The sequence below is a fragment of the Molossus molossus genome, unplaced genomic scaffold (genome assembly GCF_014108415.1).
Source record: "Molossus molossus isolate mMolMol1 unplaced genomic scaffold, mMolMol1.p scaffold_m16_p_5, whole genome shotgun sequence".
NCBI lineage: Eukaryota > Metazoa > Chordata > Mammalia > Chiroptera > Molossidae > Molossus > Molossus molossus.
In genome coordinates this window covers 93,888,487-93,905,646 of record NW_023425388.1, presented here as the reverse complement: position 1 = coordinate 93,905,646, position 17,160 = coordinate 93,888,487, and the positions used below count along the sequence as shown (strand labels likewise).

Sequence of the window (17,160 nt, the reverse complement as noted above, 5' to 3'; positions counted from 1 at the left end):
ACATTACTCATTTTCTATTTTTTTAAAAAGATCAATATCATACAGTTCAAAAATATAGTTTCAAAACTTATTAATACAAGTGAGTTAATAGTAAATACCAGTGCATTTCCAGCTAATGTGACTAGCTAAATAAATAATTGCTATTTCAATATTAAATAATGATTTAAAATTATTTTATGGAGAAAAATAGGTTCCCATGCTAGTTGTATCTAAACTTGAAAGAATGACCTTATGGGTAAATGTGTGATAATATATAATGATATATATGTGAAGATTAAGCATATAATACATGCTCGTTTTGTTATATGAAGTCATATAAACATTCCCAGTTGATTTATATTTAAAGTGGAAAAAAGTCTAGATTTATATTGCATTACATAGAGCTTCTATTTGCTAGTTTCAAGGATGTGCATGTGTGTATTTTTATGTGTGCATGTGTGTATGTGCAGCCCACCCTGCCTTTTGCAAACTAAAGAATCCCTTCCCACCCTGGCCAGTTTGGCTCAGCGGTTACAGCATCAGCCTGTGGACCAAGAAGTTCTGGGTTTGATTCTGGCCAAGAGCATGTACCTTGGTTGTGGTTTGTCCGTGGCCCAGTTGGGGTCATGCAAGTGGCAACAAATCAATGTGTCTCTCTCACATCTCTCCCCCCCCCCCCCTGTCTAAAGATAAATGTAAAAATATCCTCAGATGAGGATTAAAAAAGAAGAATCCCTCCTCCATTTAATTTATGTTTGAAACAGGTGGTCTATCCAGAGAAGGACCTTAGACATCTACATAGCTGAATAATTTGGAAGTTTCTCTAGAAAAACCTTTATATGTATATTGTATTTAATACCTCCTGGGTGCTAGATGTGAACTAAAGCATAAATAATCAGGCCCCTGAAAACTTTTTGTTAATATATCAAAGTCTCTAGTCCACTTGATGGTGATTATGTGTGCACAAACATGATCTATATAGACTATCACCTGTGTAATACTTGGTCTTTATTAATATCACAAAAAGTAACAGACTAGATAGTAATTTAATAAGCATTCTAAATATTTCATTTAATTGTTCCCACTTTTGCTATATAAAATAAATTGCATAAACATTGCCAGTAGATTTACACTTAAAATGCAAAACCTGCCACTATTTTGTATTGATATATTACAGTTTGCTTCTACTTGAAAATTTCAAAGAATTACATTCTTACAAGTTAAATAAATTATATTTTTCAGGCTACAGTTCTCTGAATTCAAAAGCTCAATATATCAAACTTTATGAATAATAAATTATAATCTAATTAATTAAACCAAACGCTAGTCTCTGATAGGATCCCAGATGACTTTGTGGGTTAATATTTTAAAAAAATAAATCACGTCTTTAAATTTAGTCACCCCTCAAGTTTGTAGTCATTATTAACAGAACACCCCTTCATTTAACAGTGAACAAGTCATTAGTCGGTGAAATTAAATTAAATTAAAGATTGCATGCCCTCCACAAGCGAATGCTTTCCCGAGCAAGCAGACATCTTCCCCGCGCTGTTGCAGTTTACAGAATAGCAGCTGTGGCTCAAGAATCCATAATGCATATTTTCTATAGCTAAGCATCAAAAAAGTCAAAGTCTAGGAAGAATAAAAAGGTTATAAAGTAATGTTTCTACAAATCTCTATTGCAGCACTTCTTTGGGCATTATGCCTTAAGTATATTAGCTTCAGAGGTGTAACTTCTGATTACAATTTACTCCTAAATGCAATAATTAAATTCTAATGTACCTCTGTCTCCTACTGCAAAACTTGAATTCAAACAGGACATTGGTTAAGGAATCACCTAATTGGATCTTCTCTGGTGATACTCTTTAACCGTGTGACATTACTGACTGAAATGTTAAAAAACTAACATTTGGAAAAGGAACTTTTAAAAGACCTATGTGTACACACTCATGTCTGTGTGTGTCTGTGCACATGTGTGTGTGTTTGTTCGTGTGTGTTTAAATAGAGATAGAGGGAGAGAGAATCATTGTTTTACTACTATTAAATGTACAATGTGGATTCTGAGAATAATTAAAGAAAATAATTAATCAAAATAAATTAAATTTTTAGAATGTAGAAAAGGAAAGCTCCTGCAAAAGTTATTGACATAAAATGATTTTTGAAGCCAACCAAATAACTAGTTCCTATTTTTGTTGGAGAATGGAAAGGAAGGAAAGATAGAAAATTTGCAATTACACAATAGAAAATCTTATCTGCATTCAAGATTTTCCTTGGAAATAGTAAATAAACTCTGATTCAGACTTGTTTTTACCCGTTTTTCTCTCTGCCTCCGGTTGCAAAACCAAACTCTTACTACTTCTTTCTCAAGATTCAGTTCTTCAGCCATCCTCATGATCTCTTGAGAGGAAGGTTTATTCTGCTGTCCAAAGTGTCTCTCCAGAGCACCTTTTGCAGCAATACTGGGGTATGGGGTTGGGTGCAGACGGTGGGGGTGGAAAAACAGGGTGAGATTATGTTTTTGGCAGATCAAAATTGTTAAGCTGAATTTCCTAAATATTAATATGAAAAGAAAACTTAAGGACTCTTAAAACACCTTTAAAACTCTTCAACAAAGATAAGTGTACGATTTGTCATGCTTTTAGATGCTTGCCTTATGCAGGGTACCATTCATTACCAGAGTCAGAAGAAATTAAGTAGAGGAATCCTGACTTTCTATGTTTATTCCACTTTGCACCACAAGAGGGCACTGACTTCCTGAAGGAAAGAAACACTTCTGTAGGCATTTCTTAATGTCCCCCAGAAATCATTTAAGTGATTTACAAGAGATGAAATGTTTAGTGAACAACAAACCAACCTAAACAAAGCCTATATTTTAGCATTTCCTCTGTGAGCCTCACGGAGATTACAAAAAAGATCAATCTTTCTGGTTTAAACTGCAAAAAGTCTAAAATACTGATTGTTAGTTTTGTTATTTTTAATAACACAGATGCCATAGTGCCATAGCAAGACTTATCTAACAGTACAGCAGAAACAGTCACTATTTTTAGAAGTGATTCTTCAGTTTCTGTTTTATTCAAAACGTGTGGAGCAAAAGTGTTCTTCAATTAAGCAATACATAGTATTCCATTAAAAGTTTAAAATTAGTAGCTCTCCACTTCTCACTACTGTTATTAAAATTTGATTTTTAAATGTATTTCGTACGTTTCAATTGACTATACTCACCTTAAATTTATGTTATGTTGTCCCTATGTTACACTAAAAGCTTATTCCAGTAATAAAATATCCTTTTCTTCCTCTAATAACATTTAATATCTCAAAAGCATACCTTATAGTTGTTCTCCGTTTCCTTTTCCTTTCATTTACTCCCACTTTTTCATTGTATAAAGCTGTAATGGGGAAAAGAGGGATAATTATAGTAACCAAGAAAGGTTTAAAAAAACCGCAACTCAGATTTGGATTTCAAATATTCACTGTAAAACAATGCAAAATAAAATCAACATATATTTTTGTTTTAGTTTTTGGCAACCTGTGCCATTTTATATTACAAGCCCTAGATAAAAATGTCAATACAGAAATAAATATTAGCTTTGCAAAGACAATTGTCTATAAATCATATCTCTACTCAGCTTTTGTCAGAACGCTTGCTACATGCTCCAAACCTTGCTCTTTATCCAGCTTTGACATATTACTATGAGTAGATAATTTTATCACATTAAATTGCTCATTTAGCAATTGCTTGTGCTATTCGCTTGGAAGACTGGTGTGTACTAGTATTAGGTTTTAAAAATGATCGCATGTACAAGCACTACGTATAGCTCAAAGGCAAAAAAACCCTGAATGTGTTCAAGAAATTCACTTCACAACTGCACACCTGTGCCATACAACCTCTATTTACCTTCTCAGTGAAGACTTCTACACTTGCATTAGCCTTTCTTTCTTTCTTTCAGTGGGATAAAACAACAGTTATTTTTCATCTCAAAGGAAAAAACAAAACTAAACATGAAACCTCTCGCTTTAGCATTAATATTACTAATGGAAGCCACTGTTTTTAGAAAACATCACAGAACCTTCAGAGATTCAGTTTTAGTACCTCCGACTTGCTCAGCCTCTTCCAGCCATTTGGATAATATTGCTTTTAGTTTGCACGCATTTTTGAAGCTGAGCTGCAGGTTTTCAAATCGGCAGATAGTTGTTTGACTGAATTCTGAGCCGTGCACAGCTGCCAGGGCTTCCCCGACGTTTGTCTGGGTGTATCCTGCGAAAGGACAGTCAAGACCGTTAGCTGCAGCTTTCAAGAAGCGCTCGTTTGGTGCAATAGTGTATACATCCGCGGATCTTTCTTTGTCAGTTGTCCCACGCCGCTTTTAAGCATATGTCTGTTAGCAATTTAGAATTGTTGTGTAAGGTTCCAAGTAAAATTATCAAGTACTTAAAATTATATTCTTTCTAGTTTATTTTTTGGAAGTCAAAATAATTCAGATAAGAACATCTTTCACTTATAATATTTAGACTATTTGGATAAATGTGTTATTAGTTAAAATTTTTTATACTCTTTGTTGTTATTATTAAATATCTGGTCCATATGCTCAAAAGTCTATAGTATAGTAGTTATAATGCATGAAATACATGATACTATATCATAAATATTTTTATCTCAACTGTAAGAGAGAAAAAAAATCAACTATATTGTTGAAGGGTACCAAATGAAACCAAAAATTATGCTTTCTTTCTCTAAACGCATGTTTGTTATGAGACTTTGATCACCTAACATTTTATAAATACCTCCAAGGACATTTATTATATTATTTGGTAATGCTTCTATCTCCTGACAAAAATCCTCATTGACTGTCCCAAACATTTTAGAGCACAAGTTGCGATGAACCATCACTATTGAACATGAAACATTCACAACAATATAAATACCAAACGGCAAACGAATGTTCTAAATTGCCTACTGCCATATTTATTGCATATAGTAACTACATATTAATTCAGGGCCTCAGGCTATATACCTGTATGCATAAAATGGTTACATATGATACCCATCAATATACATAATTACAAGATAACCTGTAGTTCCTTCCACAAGTACTGAGGTTTGAATTATCATTTTCAATCCATTAAAAAAAAAAATCACTGCTTCATGAATTTAAATCAAGGTTAGTTGTTACAGTTATTTTATGCTAAAAACACTTTTAAATAGAAAGTGAGCAAAGACTATGAACAGACAATTCACAGTAATGAAATTACAAATGACTGCCTAACACATGAAAGAACACTTTTGAATCTTCACTCAGAAGAGAAATTTAAAGTGAAACTACTATGAGGTATGACTTTGACCTATTTGATTTGCAAAAATCCAGAAGATTAATTGTGTATTTTTCCTTCAACAACTATATGAGTATTCTATGTGTCCGTCACTGTTGTAAGGGCTGAGGATATGTCATTAAGGAGAAAACAAAAACAAACAAACCAACAACAAACAAAAAACTCCAGCCTTCATGTATATTATTTTCTGAGGAGCGGCACAAGTGACACTCACGATGGCAGTGAAATGTGGTATCACATCTGCACAGGCAAATTTGACCTCTATCAAAATGATAAATACACCTACTCTCGTCAAGCAACCTTGTTTTTAACACTTTTCCTACACATATATTTGTAGAGATACAAAATGACATTTATGAAGTTAATTATTTTAGCATTGTTATTGACAGAATAATATTGAAGACCAAATAAATTTACCATCAGTCGAGGACTTGTTACATAAAGTGTAAAATGAAATATGACAGATCTATTTATTTTTAACTATCTATAACTAATACAGGTCCTCACTGGTGTGGCTCAGTTGGTTGTATCCTATGCACTGAAAGATTGTCGGTTTGCTGCCCCATCAGGGCACATGCCCAGGTTTCAGGTTTGATCCCTGGTATGGGGTATGCAAAAGGCAGCCCAACCATGTTTCTGTCTCTCCCTCTCCCTTTGTCTCTTTTTAAAAAAAATCAGCCCTGGCTGGTTTAGCTCAGTTGTTGGAGCATCGGCCTGCGGACCAGAGAGTCCTGGGTTTGGTTCCCGCTAGGGGCATGTACCAAAAAAATAAATAAATAAAATAAAAATAAATCAATTAAAAATCTCTTAAAATAACTAACATTGAAAGCTTTCCAAAATAGTTAAATAAAAAAATTCTGTATGAAGAAATAAATACATGCATTTGCTTATGTATGCATAAATATCTCTAAAAGGATATACAAGAAACTAACAACACTGACAAACAGGAAAGCAAGCATAAGGGATACATTTTATTTGTATTCTTTTATGCCTTTGAATAATATGAATGTATCATCTATTCAAAAGTTCAAAGAAAATATAGAGAAAATTGGGCACTTCTAAACTAATCTTGAGGAGGTTACGTTCAAAATGAGTGTCATTCATTTAAAAACCTGTTAATTTAGGCTATTAAAAATGTATAAGGAAATAAAGGTTTTTGTAGACTTTTCACACTTGTACTAACTTAAATCTGCTGCAGAGATGTGGAATGAGAACTGTCTTGGACTTCGGAGCAGAAAAGAAGAGAATGAACAGTAATGATCTACAGACCAAGCGCATACCTAACTTAATTCTTCTCACTTTAAATTCATTGGCGAACTTTTCAAGTTCTCGAATTTCTGGAGAATCCATGTCTATTGGCTCTTCAATCAATTTACTTTTCCGCCTGAGTTCCTGCTTGAAGTCCATGGCTGTGGGGTCCTCTGCCAGGAGAGGCTGGTGCATGGGCGGAAAGCCATGACTCAGGGTGTGGTCAGGAAACTTATAGAGACAGGGGGTTAAGCTGCCTGTGAATAAACAAAGAGAGAAAAGGAAAGGACCACTGTTATTTACCCTTCCACCCCAGTTTCTATCCAAGCAGGGGTTTTGCCTGTTAGAGCCACTCGTTCTGCTACAGCTCGTGTTTGTTCTAAAAGGTTAACTGACATTCAGAAGTTTGAAGTCAGAACAGCTTAGTATAACTGTGATTATTTATTTCCCACCTTCCCCAGAGCAGTAAAAACAAAGATAGTGCCACAGGACACCAGCAGGGAGTTGCAAATATTTAAAATAGAAATAGGCAAATTCTCTCAGAAGTGTAAATTTTTTATCATTTTTTTCCTTAAAAGACACCTATTCCAGGGAATCTGAGGTTCAACTCTAAGCAGGATGTATATTTTGATTTCTATTTTCTTAATTCATTGAACAAATCATCTGTGATGTTTGTTATAATCATCAGGTCACATAGTAAAGTGCTGTGCTGGAACATTTAGTTAGCATCAGAAAACTGACCTTACAATAGTTAGAAGCCCGACTGCTTCTAACTTCAAGGGAAATGTTTAACTTCAAGGGGAAATAATTGTCTTTTCAAAAAATTTAACAAAGACAGATAAAAAGAGAATTGTGAAAACATAAACTACATTAATATGGTTTAAATATATTTGAGGAGTGAATAGACATAAATAAAAGGTAATTTTTAAAGTTCTATTTAGAAGTCAGCAACATGATTTTTTGAAAAGTCATTTTTGATAATATTTTTAAGAAGCAAAAATAAGTGACAAGGAAGAGTGCAGTTGTAAATATGACAGCTAATCACTAAGAATAACAAAGCATTGTGTTGATTGAGTTAAATAATAAATCACACACAAAAAATCTAAAATATGTAAAATTTTTTAAATTGCTCCCAGGTTTCATTCTTCATTAGTAGAGAAGAGTTTATCTCAGTTGGGGAACATGGGTGAGAGAATAATACAAGCCAAATTTCCAAACTTTATATTTCTTTTTTCTTCATCAACCCATTACATTTTAATTGTAGATATTTCACTTCAATTTACATTAAATGACACATGTATAACCAAGACATTTTTATAGAAATAAAATATTCAGTAGTTAATTATGTTTCTCATGAGTATAGATAAATTTTTAAACTGAAAATAAATTACTGCAGAATATATGCAAAATCATTCTTGGAAACACTGAATATATATATATATAACATGAGTTTATGTTACCTATAATTTCTTCATAAATACATTTGCAAATCAAAGACATGAGTAATAATGTATTTTGCCAGAATACATAGATCTTAAATTAATATATCAATTTGCAATGAGTAAAAAATAGTGTAAGTCAGCAAATTGTCAGCTTATATTATTTATATGAGAATATGTAATTATAAAGTGGGCCCCTATCCAATAGACTATATTCTTTTTCTGAAACAAAATAAACATACAAATGAGAGATCAAACAAAAAGGCATAAAACAAATTTAGCTGTTTCACAGTTATGAAAAATATTTGAAAGAAACCATTCCTGTCTAGAAAATTTTATGCTACTTTTACAAACCAAATGATCTAGTTTTACTTTGTAAAAAGTAAGTTAATCATCCAATTAATGCTTTAGAGGATGTCAAACTGATCGGACAAGATAAAATAAAATGAAAACAATTGTATCAATGTTTAATTTATTACATACTTAATTTTAAAAAATGTTTACTACTTTTGGGGTTCATTTTTAGTTTTCTATTAGTTTTAGATTTTTGCTAGTTGAAGTAAAAGAAGGACTAATAATATAAAAAGAACACTAATCACGTTTATTTTAGCATCTACTTAATATTTATCTCAATACTTTCCTTTTGTTTAAGCTTTCAGAGTGCTTTCTTATATGTTAAAGAATTTTTACTTTTTTTCATCATTCAGAAATATCAAATGTCACTTAATGTACTTAATGATGAAATACTCTGAGAAATATTGAAAGCAGAGACAAGAAAATCAGGCTGTTGTTTGATTTTGCACATTTAATGTATTTTAGGGTACTTTAGATAACTCGTTTAACCTATGTCAACTTATGTTTACTTTACATAAGTAATTTTTTGCATATTTTTTACATGAGAAGCCACAGATCTGAATTTGTTAGCAATTGTCATCACTCAATCTTTGCTGCGGATCGTAGTCACCCACCGCTGCAAACCTTCTGTGACACTTGGTGCTGTGTTCATTCCACGTGTGTCATTGTCCTACCCTTATATAAACAAATGAGGTAGAAAGAATATGATTATTCCCCCCCTAAGTTAAATTTAGGAAACTTAAGTAAAAAGTTCAGTAACTTTCCTTGGGCGCCACGATGAATTAACTTTGCAGCTGAAACTAGAACTGAAGCCCAACAAACATTCAGTAAACCCCATCGAAACAGTCAGTTTGTCTGTACTCAGGTAAATCAAATTCTTTCTTTTAAAGACTTCTGCAGTTTAAACACCTTTGCGTACATTAAAACCAGTACTTTCAGACAAGACATATTATCATTATTTATTAAAGTATCAAAAGTATCTGGAAAATTTTAAAGGATTTTATACATTATAAATGGTCTGGAAAAATAGATATTTAGAAAATAAATTTGATCCTGTGTTTGTGAAAAGTATATGGGAAATACCATGTTCAAAGGCTGGACATCCAGAAAAAAAAAGGAAAATATATGTGATATGTCTTTATTTTTTATTAAGTGACAGTTTCACAATTATCCACAGGGACACAGTTCTTCTGGAACTAACCCTAAATAGAAATTCATGAGTCATAAGCACAGCCAAATGCTGCAGTTTCTATTATCTGATCCTGTATTTGGGGAGAGTGGAGAGTGATTGATAGGATATGTTTAGCAAGATAGTTTTTAAATCTTTCGAAAGCCTGGATTAGTGAAACAGAGGGAAAAGGAAGGAGATAAAAGATGTGATTCATTTGCAGCAGTGAGTCTCTTATTCAACTTCCCAAACATTCTTAAGGCAAAGTTGTCTATAAGCCTACACAAGCACCCATCTAAATAGCTTGGAAGTGTCCGCATATTCTACACAGCACATCTATCTTTCACATTGCAAATGAATCCACGCCAGGTTGTGGAATTGCTCTGTATGTGTTTGTGTGCTGGAGGTGCATCCCTAGAGCAGGCAATGGGGATGCAGAGGTTGGCTTGCCCTGCAGAGCACCAGCTCAATGTACCGTGCGGGGCAAATTGCTCTCCTGCAGCTTGGGGTCGGACAGATGCCACCTCACACGGCTCGGAGGTCATGAGCTTGAAGCCTTACAGGAACAAACATAGGGAGTAGAGAGACAAAGGAAAATACCCTGCCTTGCTGTAGACATACACTGGGATGTGCATTCTATTTATTTTCTTGTTTTGCCCCGTGCATGACAATATGGAGAAAATCATAAACTTGAACTGTGATCTTTTCTCTTTTGTGTACTGGCAAATCCTATCCATGTACAACAGGGGTCCTCTGCCTGGTTTGTAATTCAGTTTATTTGGAACACAGACATGTCCATTTGTTTATATATTGTCTATGGCTGCTTTCCTACTGCAATCACCAAGTTGAGTAGTTGAGACAGAAACTAACTATAAAATAGGAAAAATACAGCCCTGCCAGTCTGGCTCAGCGTTGGACCATTGGCCTGTGGACAGAAAGGTCTTGGGTTTGATTCTCTGTCAAGGGCATGTACTTGGGTAGCGGGTTCCATCCGGAGGCAACCAATTGATGTGTCTCACATCAATATTCCTCTCTCTCTCTCCCTCCCACTCTATCTTAAAATCAATGGAGAAATATCCTAGAGTGAGGATTAACAAACAAATAAAAATAAAACACGAAAAAATACACCAGGTTACAACTACTGACAAGCCCTTCATAATTCAGAAGCAAAAGATCTTCAGAATTACTCCTTACCTCAGAGTCAACACAACCAGAACAAGTTAGGGGGGAAAAGAAAATGTGGAATGAAGGGATCGGCTCCAAGGTAGGCTATTTCTCCATGTCACCTGGAGCGGGCCCTTCCAGCCATAGTCATCTTTTCTTATTACCTACTTCTCAGTTTTTAAAAAAATCTTCATCTTCTTGGTTGATTCCCAAACCTCAGCTATTTGCTTTCCTCTTAAAATTCAATTTTAAACAGGACTCTCACACCAGGCCTTGGTGTGGCCATTCTATAATATAACCTTGCTGGATGAAACATTCATTACCATGTAGCTGATTTACTCAGTTTCCACGGGCAGTGTGGAGGGGGCGGGCAGGGTGGACAGTCCATTGAGTTTACTTTCTAACTTTCACCCAGCTCAAGAAACGAGAGGACAGAAACAATTCCAGATACCCAAGAGTCAAAGTTTTGAGGGTATTTGCTGTTATTTTGTTTTGTTTTATGATTATCTAGAAGAGATTTTGAATAGCATTTATAATTCAGTGGTTGCTGTTATCTATACTAGAGGCTGTTGAAGTATCTAAAATCTCAGAAGTGAAGAGACAGAAGAAGGAATTCAGCTGCAAGTGTATCTAAAGAGATCAATGAAGAGAAAAACAGATTGGGTTGGTAAAAATTAGCCACAACTCAACTCTAATAGAATTGTGGTACCATGCAACTTAAATATGAAGAAATTAAAACTCAGAGATGTCAAGTGACTCAAGCAAGGCTCATAATTAGTTCGTGGTGTGGAGGATCCATTGCTCCCAATTAGTCCATCTCTTTGTGATGCTCACACCTGGATCATGAAGCACAGTGAATTAATCTGATAATTAAAGTCCTCCCTTCTAACTTGAACAAAATATTGGCTGTAGCTTTTTCCTTTTCAGTGGGTTATTAATTTAATAAAATGCTCAAACTAAATGTAAGCATTGGAGTATAGGTAAAAAGACAACCACATTAAAATAAAGCAATTTCACATCCTTTGAAATATAGTGCTTTCTGTAGCTCCACTTTTATATGGAGTATGTGACAATGAACCTGTCTTTGTTCTTGATGATAAGATGCTTCTGTGGATAGATTGTGTGGAGGTGGATGATTTGATGAACGACTTGAGACTACTCAGAAAATTCAAATGACATAATGAGGTTTCTCTTGTGTGTTTCATACCTTTGCTATCTTATTTCTGAATTCCTGTGTTTTATAACTCAATTTGTATAGCTTCTCTGGGGATGAATGCAGGAGAGTTCAGATTCTCTGACTTTAATCTGCTATACTGCAAAGGCTAACACTGAATCTAGGTCAAAACACTAGCATTCTTACACATTAGAGAGCATATCACATTGTAATGATACTGCTCTCAAAAAATGTTTGAATATAATCTATATGCTTGCTATGAGTTTTCTTTCAGTAACAAACAGATTTGATTTTGTTTTAAGACACAGTGATACCTCCAAATCTTAGGATAACCTTTTGCTTCTGATGTCGCTAACCCAGGTTTCGAATTACTTTAAAGGGCTTTTTCCAGGGGCCTCTCTGGGTTTGCTGAGTGCCTGCCAGGAACCTGTACCAGCACAGCCTGAGCTGCGGAGCCTGTTCGCGCCAGTCCTGGGAACAGGATGCTAGAATAGCAGGCCAGCTGGAAATCCACTAGGCCCACGGGCGCTGGCCTTGATCTGGCAGGAGGAAGGTGACAGCAGAAACCATCTTAAAGAATTTAGTCCATGGCTGATTTTGTCTTCGTGCTAACCTCCATCCGTGGCTGCCTGTTGCTGAGTCTCCAGGGCACACGAAGCTGCTCCTGGCTTCAAGGGAACCATTATAAATGAAAAGTAAAGTCATGCTTCCAAATAAGCAGCATGCAACCATGTGCTTGTTATTCTCTGTCTTCATAATCAAAGCTGGGTGGAGGCCACGAAAGCATTTTGCCTGCACCTCTAGTGGCCAAACGCATATCATTTTAGTATTTTATAATGAAAGTACTTTATCATCAGTGAGGACTGTCCTCATTAACCATGAATACTATTAACTACTAAGTTTCTGAATCATAAATGATTGGTTTTCAAAGGGGAAGAAAAAAATATGGCTTTCCTTATTCCTCAATTATTAAAAAGAGACATTAGGATTTACAGGTAATATTTAAGAACATTATTCTTCATTTTACCATAAAGGTGATGATACTAGTTTATTCAGTAATGCTGCTTCATAGAATGTAAGAGAAGCTCTAAGTAGTTCTGGAATATTTTAAAATTTTAGTGTTTCATTTAGTTTTAAACTGAGAAATTAAAGATTTATAAATTAAATTCTTTGTTCAGTTTTTTTTCAAATGTATAGGCATAAATTCATTTTTGATTCATTTCTACTTTGGATAATAACAAAACACAAGAAAAATATTTTTAATATGTAATTCTTTTATCAAAAGTTTCTCTCTCAGTATAATTTTACCCCCCCCCCCCACACACACACAGCGCTTTAGTAGTTTATTGTCATTCCCTTTCTGATGTAGGAATAAATATAAAAGATAAAAAAAATCTTAAAAAAAATCAGTGCAGCCCTGGCGGGTGCTCAGTGATTAGAGCACCGGCCCGCGGACCAGAGAATTCTGGGTTCAGTTCCCGCTGAGGGCATGTACCTCAGTGGCAGTTTATCCCCAGCCCTGGTTAGGGTTATGTGGGTGGCAACCAGTTGATGTGTCTCTCTCACATCAATGTTTCTCTCTCTAAAATAAATAAAATAATAAAATAAAAAATAAAATGGGTGCACAACAAAATTTAAATCATTAAAATATTAAACCATTAAAATGTTTTTTCTGGCCATATCCTAAAATTAAGTCATGGGTTTTGTGAGGGGTGGATTCCTTTGGTCAGATTTTTCTCTTCCCTAAGAAATATGCTATCAATGTGTCATCCAAGCATCAATAAATTAGTCTTGACCTAGTGATGTTTTATTTATCCAGAAAAGAAACGTATGAATCTTTTTGGTCAAGATTTTCTCAGACTTAGAAAATTTATCTAATTTCCCCAAAACTTAATTTCATATGCAAAGACAATTTCCTTACCTGCCATCACTCCATAAGTCGATGGCTGGTTTCCATAATGACAGGAAGGAACAGAGTAGTGAAGTCCAGTTGCTGTGTTTCCCAACGTTGTCACCGAAAAATATGTAGGCAAATATTTAGAAGTTTGGATCAAAGACAAAATAGACGGGACTGGTAAGAAAATGTATGAGGATTCAAGACACACTCGTTTCATTTCAAAAATACACATTTATGCAATTCTTAAATTTGCATGCCAATAGTTTTCATTTGGGGGAAGTTCTCTGAGTAGGTTAAAACTAGGAGTTCCAATTTGTCAAGTAGTGAGATCATAAGTCATCAAAGTGGACAGCAGTTTTCATGGTCATCTATGCTCTGTGAGGGGGATGGCTGACCAGTCCATGTGGGCCTTGGCTAATAGAGAGTTGTAGAATGCTTGTAGGTTTCATCCAATATAGACATTGCAATAGCCTCTTAAAATTCTTGTATAACAGCTATTGTAAAGTGGTTTTGTTCTGGATGAATGAATAGAGAAATTGACTCTTGAACCGTCTTTATTTTGTTTACTCCCTTAACAAATTTCTTCCATCAAAGAGGAAATGGCAGAACAACGAGGCTACTTTTGGATACAATAATAAAAATCCCACTAAATTTAGAGGTTTGTGAAAACTCCGTGACAACGCATAATGTGTTTATGTTGATGTTGAAACCTTGGGATTGTAGGTTTCTGCATATACACAATCAGTTTCACAATTCTAATGATAAAACTGGTCAAAAAATAAGTTCATTCTTGAGTGGCGATGTCTATAAAGGTTGTGCTTAGTATAAAAATATAAACTTATTCATAAATAGTTACATGTCTCTTGGAATCAGTGTGTATCTGAGAGTAAATTTAAATTACTAAACTCTTTAAAATCAAGCTTTGAACATGAAAAACCAAGATGGCTAAAAGCATGAAATATTGACAGTAAAATCACTAGCAATGTTTCTTCGTGTATTGAATATTCTTGTTCTCCTTCATAACCTGAACATAGTGTTGGCTTTTCAAAAATATAGTATAATCATATCTTCTTGAACAAATATAAGAGATATTTAAAAAGTAGAGAATTTGGATCTTTTAAAAATATTGAGATATGATCTAGTAGTTAAATCCATGAGATCTCTTCAGTAAGTAAAACATATTTACTCTAACTATAGAACAATGTTTAATATTTTAAAGTATCTGCATAAAATTTTACTTTACAATTGACATGTTGAAAAAAACTAAAATCACTTCACATTTTGATTATACATAAAAATCTTGTCATGCATTCCAAAATTAAACAAATAAACATAAAACAAAATTAAATACCCAAGTGCTCTTCAACGCTATCATCATTTAAAATACATTTAGATCATTTGTATTCATTATACATTTTTTTTACTTCATAAAGTTTGCACACATTTGTTTCTCTGATTTTGAGAAGTTGGACAAAAAGGATAGGCTAATTTACTAAATATGTTATTAATTTATTTAAGCATAAATACATTTTAAAAATAAACAAATGGGGTTTCGAGCCTAAACTTGCTAAATCATGACCTCAATTCTAAATTGTATTTTCTTTCTGAAATTATATTTACACACAATAGATTAAACAAATAATGTATTATTCTCCTTATCCTCTATTTATAGAAAGATCTGTTATTAAAAATATACAATCAGCTGTGTGATAGTTTAAATTTTATAGAACATATTTTTGATTAAAATATAATGTTTTCAAAAACATGTTTCATTGCACTTCATTACTATCTTTTAAATTAAATTATGAGACTCTCAGGTAGATGAAAAGAATCTCAACATTAATGACTTTGCCAAAGTCTAGCTATGTAATCTCTATTCCCTAAAATACAGCTGAAGATTAATGTTGAACTTATGTATATATTTGAAATCTGCCTAATTATAAGATAAAACCTAAATCATTTAAACCTGAATATAAATTTATCAACTCAGATTTTGATTTCTAAATGTATAAAATTTACTTTCTATTTAGATTGTTTTCAAAACAAGTGGAAAATGAATACAGCACGTTGCTATTTAATGGAAGACATTTACTCAACTCAAGAGAGCCTATTTATAATTCTACTTTAAAACATTTACTTTGTTGCTATATAGTTAAAGAATAAATTATGCATTAGGCAAAACACACTTATTTGATTGTTTAAGACAATATATTTGAATTTTCATGTTTAATTTTTATTTAAGAAAGTTATATAAGGAAAATATTAAAACTTACTTAGAGATTGAAGTGTTTTCAGAACTCAGTCTTGAGAAAATTTAACTCAGTTTCTGGACTCTAAATGTTATATATTGCTTCTAGTTTTCATTTTTGAGTTTTGAATTATGCTAAAAGTAAGTTCATTAAAATTATTTAGTTAGTTTATTCTTTGAAATCCATTTTTGTTAGTATTGAGAATCATTTAGTTGTGTTTGCTATGAGGTATTTGGCTCTTTTTAGATTAGTAGCAAATGGTAATCTAAAAACCGATAAAATTTTTAAGTTTAAGAAGTTACACCTTTAAAACACTAAATTATTTTAGACTATTTCTTTAGTTTTTCTCTGAATCCATAAATTTTCTATTAAAATGAATGTTGGATTACAAATAGCCAAATTTAATATTTCCCTATATAAACAACAGATCTTTATAATCAAACCAAAAATAATTTAAATTATTACATTTACTAATATTTCTTGAAAAATTTTTAAGACATTTTGACTTCTTCAATATCTTTAATATTTAACTTAGAACATATTTAACTGAAGGGAAAAATAAAAGAAGCAAAGATATTCTAAAGTAACAAGGTTCAGAGCATCCGCTCAGAAATCTTTAGGCCCAGCCACCTATAGCCTGTTATCGGAGTCAGTACCTGTAGACATCACATTGGTGGTGTGGTTGGAAACTGGTAGGCACTCAGCAGCGCTGTGATGCATTATCAGAGGCAGAGTTGCAGAGGACTCCGAATTAAGAGGTATAAAGGTATCAGCCGAAGTAAAAGGTTGGCAACTCATTCCCACGGAGAGTAGAAAAATTAGGAGAATTGTTGCTCCCTAAATTAGAGTTTTATTATATTATTATATTATTATCTCAAAAAGCTGTTTCAAATCTCACTATCTGCATATATACATCAGGAAGGTTCTGAGGCACCAAGAAGGCCCGTACTGGTATTTATACTGCAGGGAAATCCCTTTATACATGTTAATCATCTTTTCCCAGGGGTATTGCTTTGTCAATCTGAACTGCCTTCCTTCTAACTCAAACATAATCCATGACCAAGAGGAAAACTGGTTCTGGGTATAGATTGAGGATACAGGAGAAATCTGAAACTTTCTGACAGCTTCAGTAATTTAGACCTTTTAGAAAGAAATAAAAAACT

The 17,160-nt window shown here is 33.5% G+C and overlaps 1 protein-coding gene across 2 annotated transcripts; it reads right to left on the bottom strand.

Annotated features, from left to right (window-relative positions):
- Nucleotides 1-1,975: 1,975 nt before the first annotated feature.
- Nucleotides 1,976-16,927, bottom strand: POU1F1 (POU class 1 homeobox 1). Of its 2 annotated transcripts, none has more exons than XM_036243399.1 (6): nt 16,654-16,927; nt 13,773-13,844; nt 6,585-6,809; nt 4,067-4,231; nt 3,302-3,362; nt 1,976-2,435 (listed from the first exon to the last, which is right to left on the bottom strand). In XM_036243399.1, exons 1-6 carry the CDS (start codon nt 16,793-16,795, stop codon nt 2,225-2,227), a joined length of 876 nt encoding a protein of 291 aa, XP_036099292.1. In that variant the 5' UTR covers nt 16,796-16,927; the 3' UTR covers nt 1,976-2,224. The 2 variants fall into 2 exon arrangements, with proteins under 2 accessions (XP_036099292.1, XP_036099291.1); XM_036243398.1 differs by having other exon boundaries at nt 13,773-13,922; nt 16,654-16,924.
- Between the last annotated feature and the right edge of the window lie 233 nt (nt 16,928-17,160).

What these genes read in the sequence shown, in the direction of transcription:
- POU1F1 (XM_036243398.1), bottom strand. Translation starts at nt 16,795, where the DNA reads ATGAGTTGCCAACCTTTTACTTCGGCTGATACCTTTATACCTCTTAAT. An exon ending in GACTTATGGAGTGATGGCAG is followed by an intron (nt 6,810 to 13,772) that starts GTAAGGAAATTG and finishes GTTTATTCACAG; the next exon opens with GCAGCTTAACCCCCTGTCTC. An exon ending in AAACGGAGAACAACTATAAG is followed by an intron (nt 2,436 to 3,301) that starts GTATGCTTTTGA and finishes CCCATACCCCAG; the next exon opens with TATTGCTGCAAAAGGTGCTC.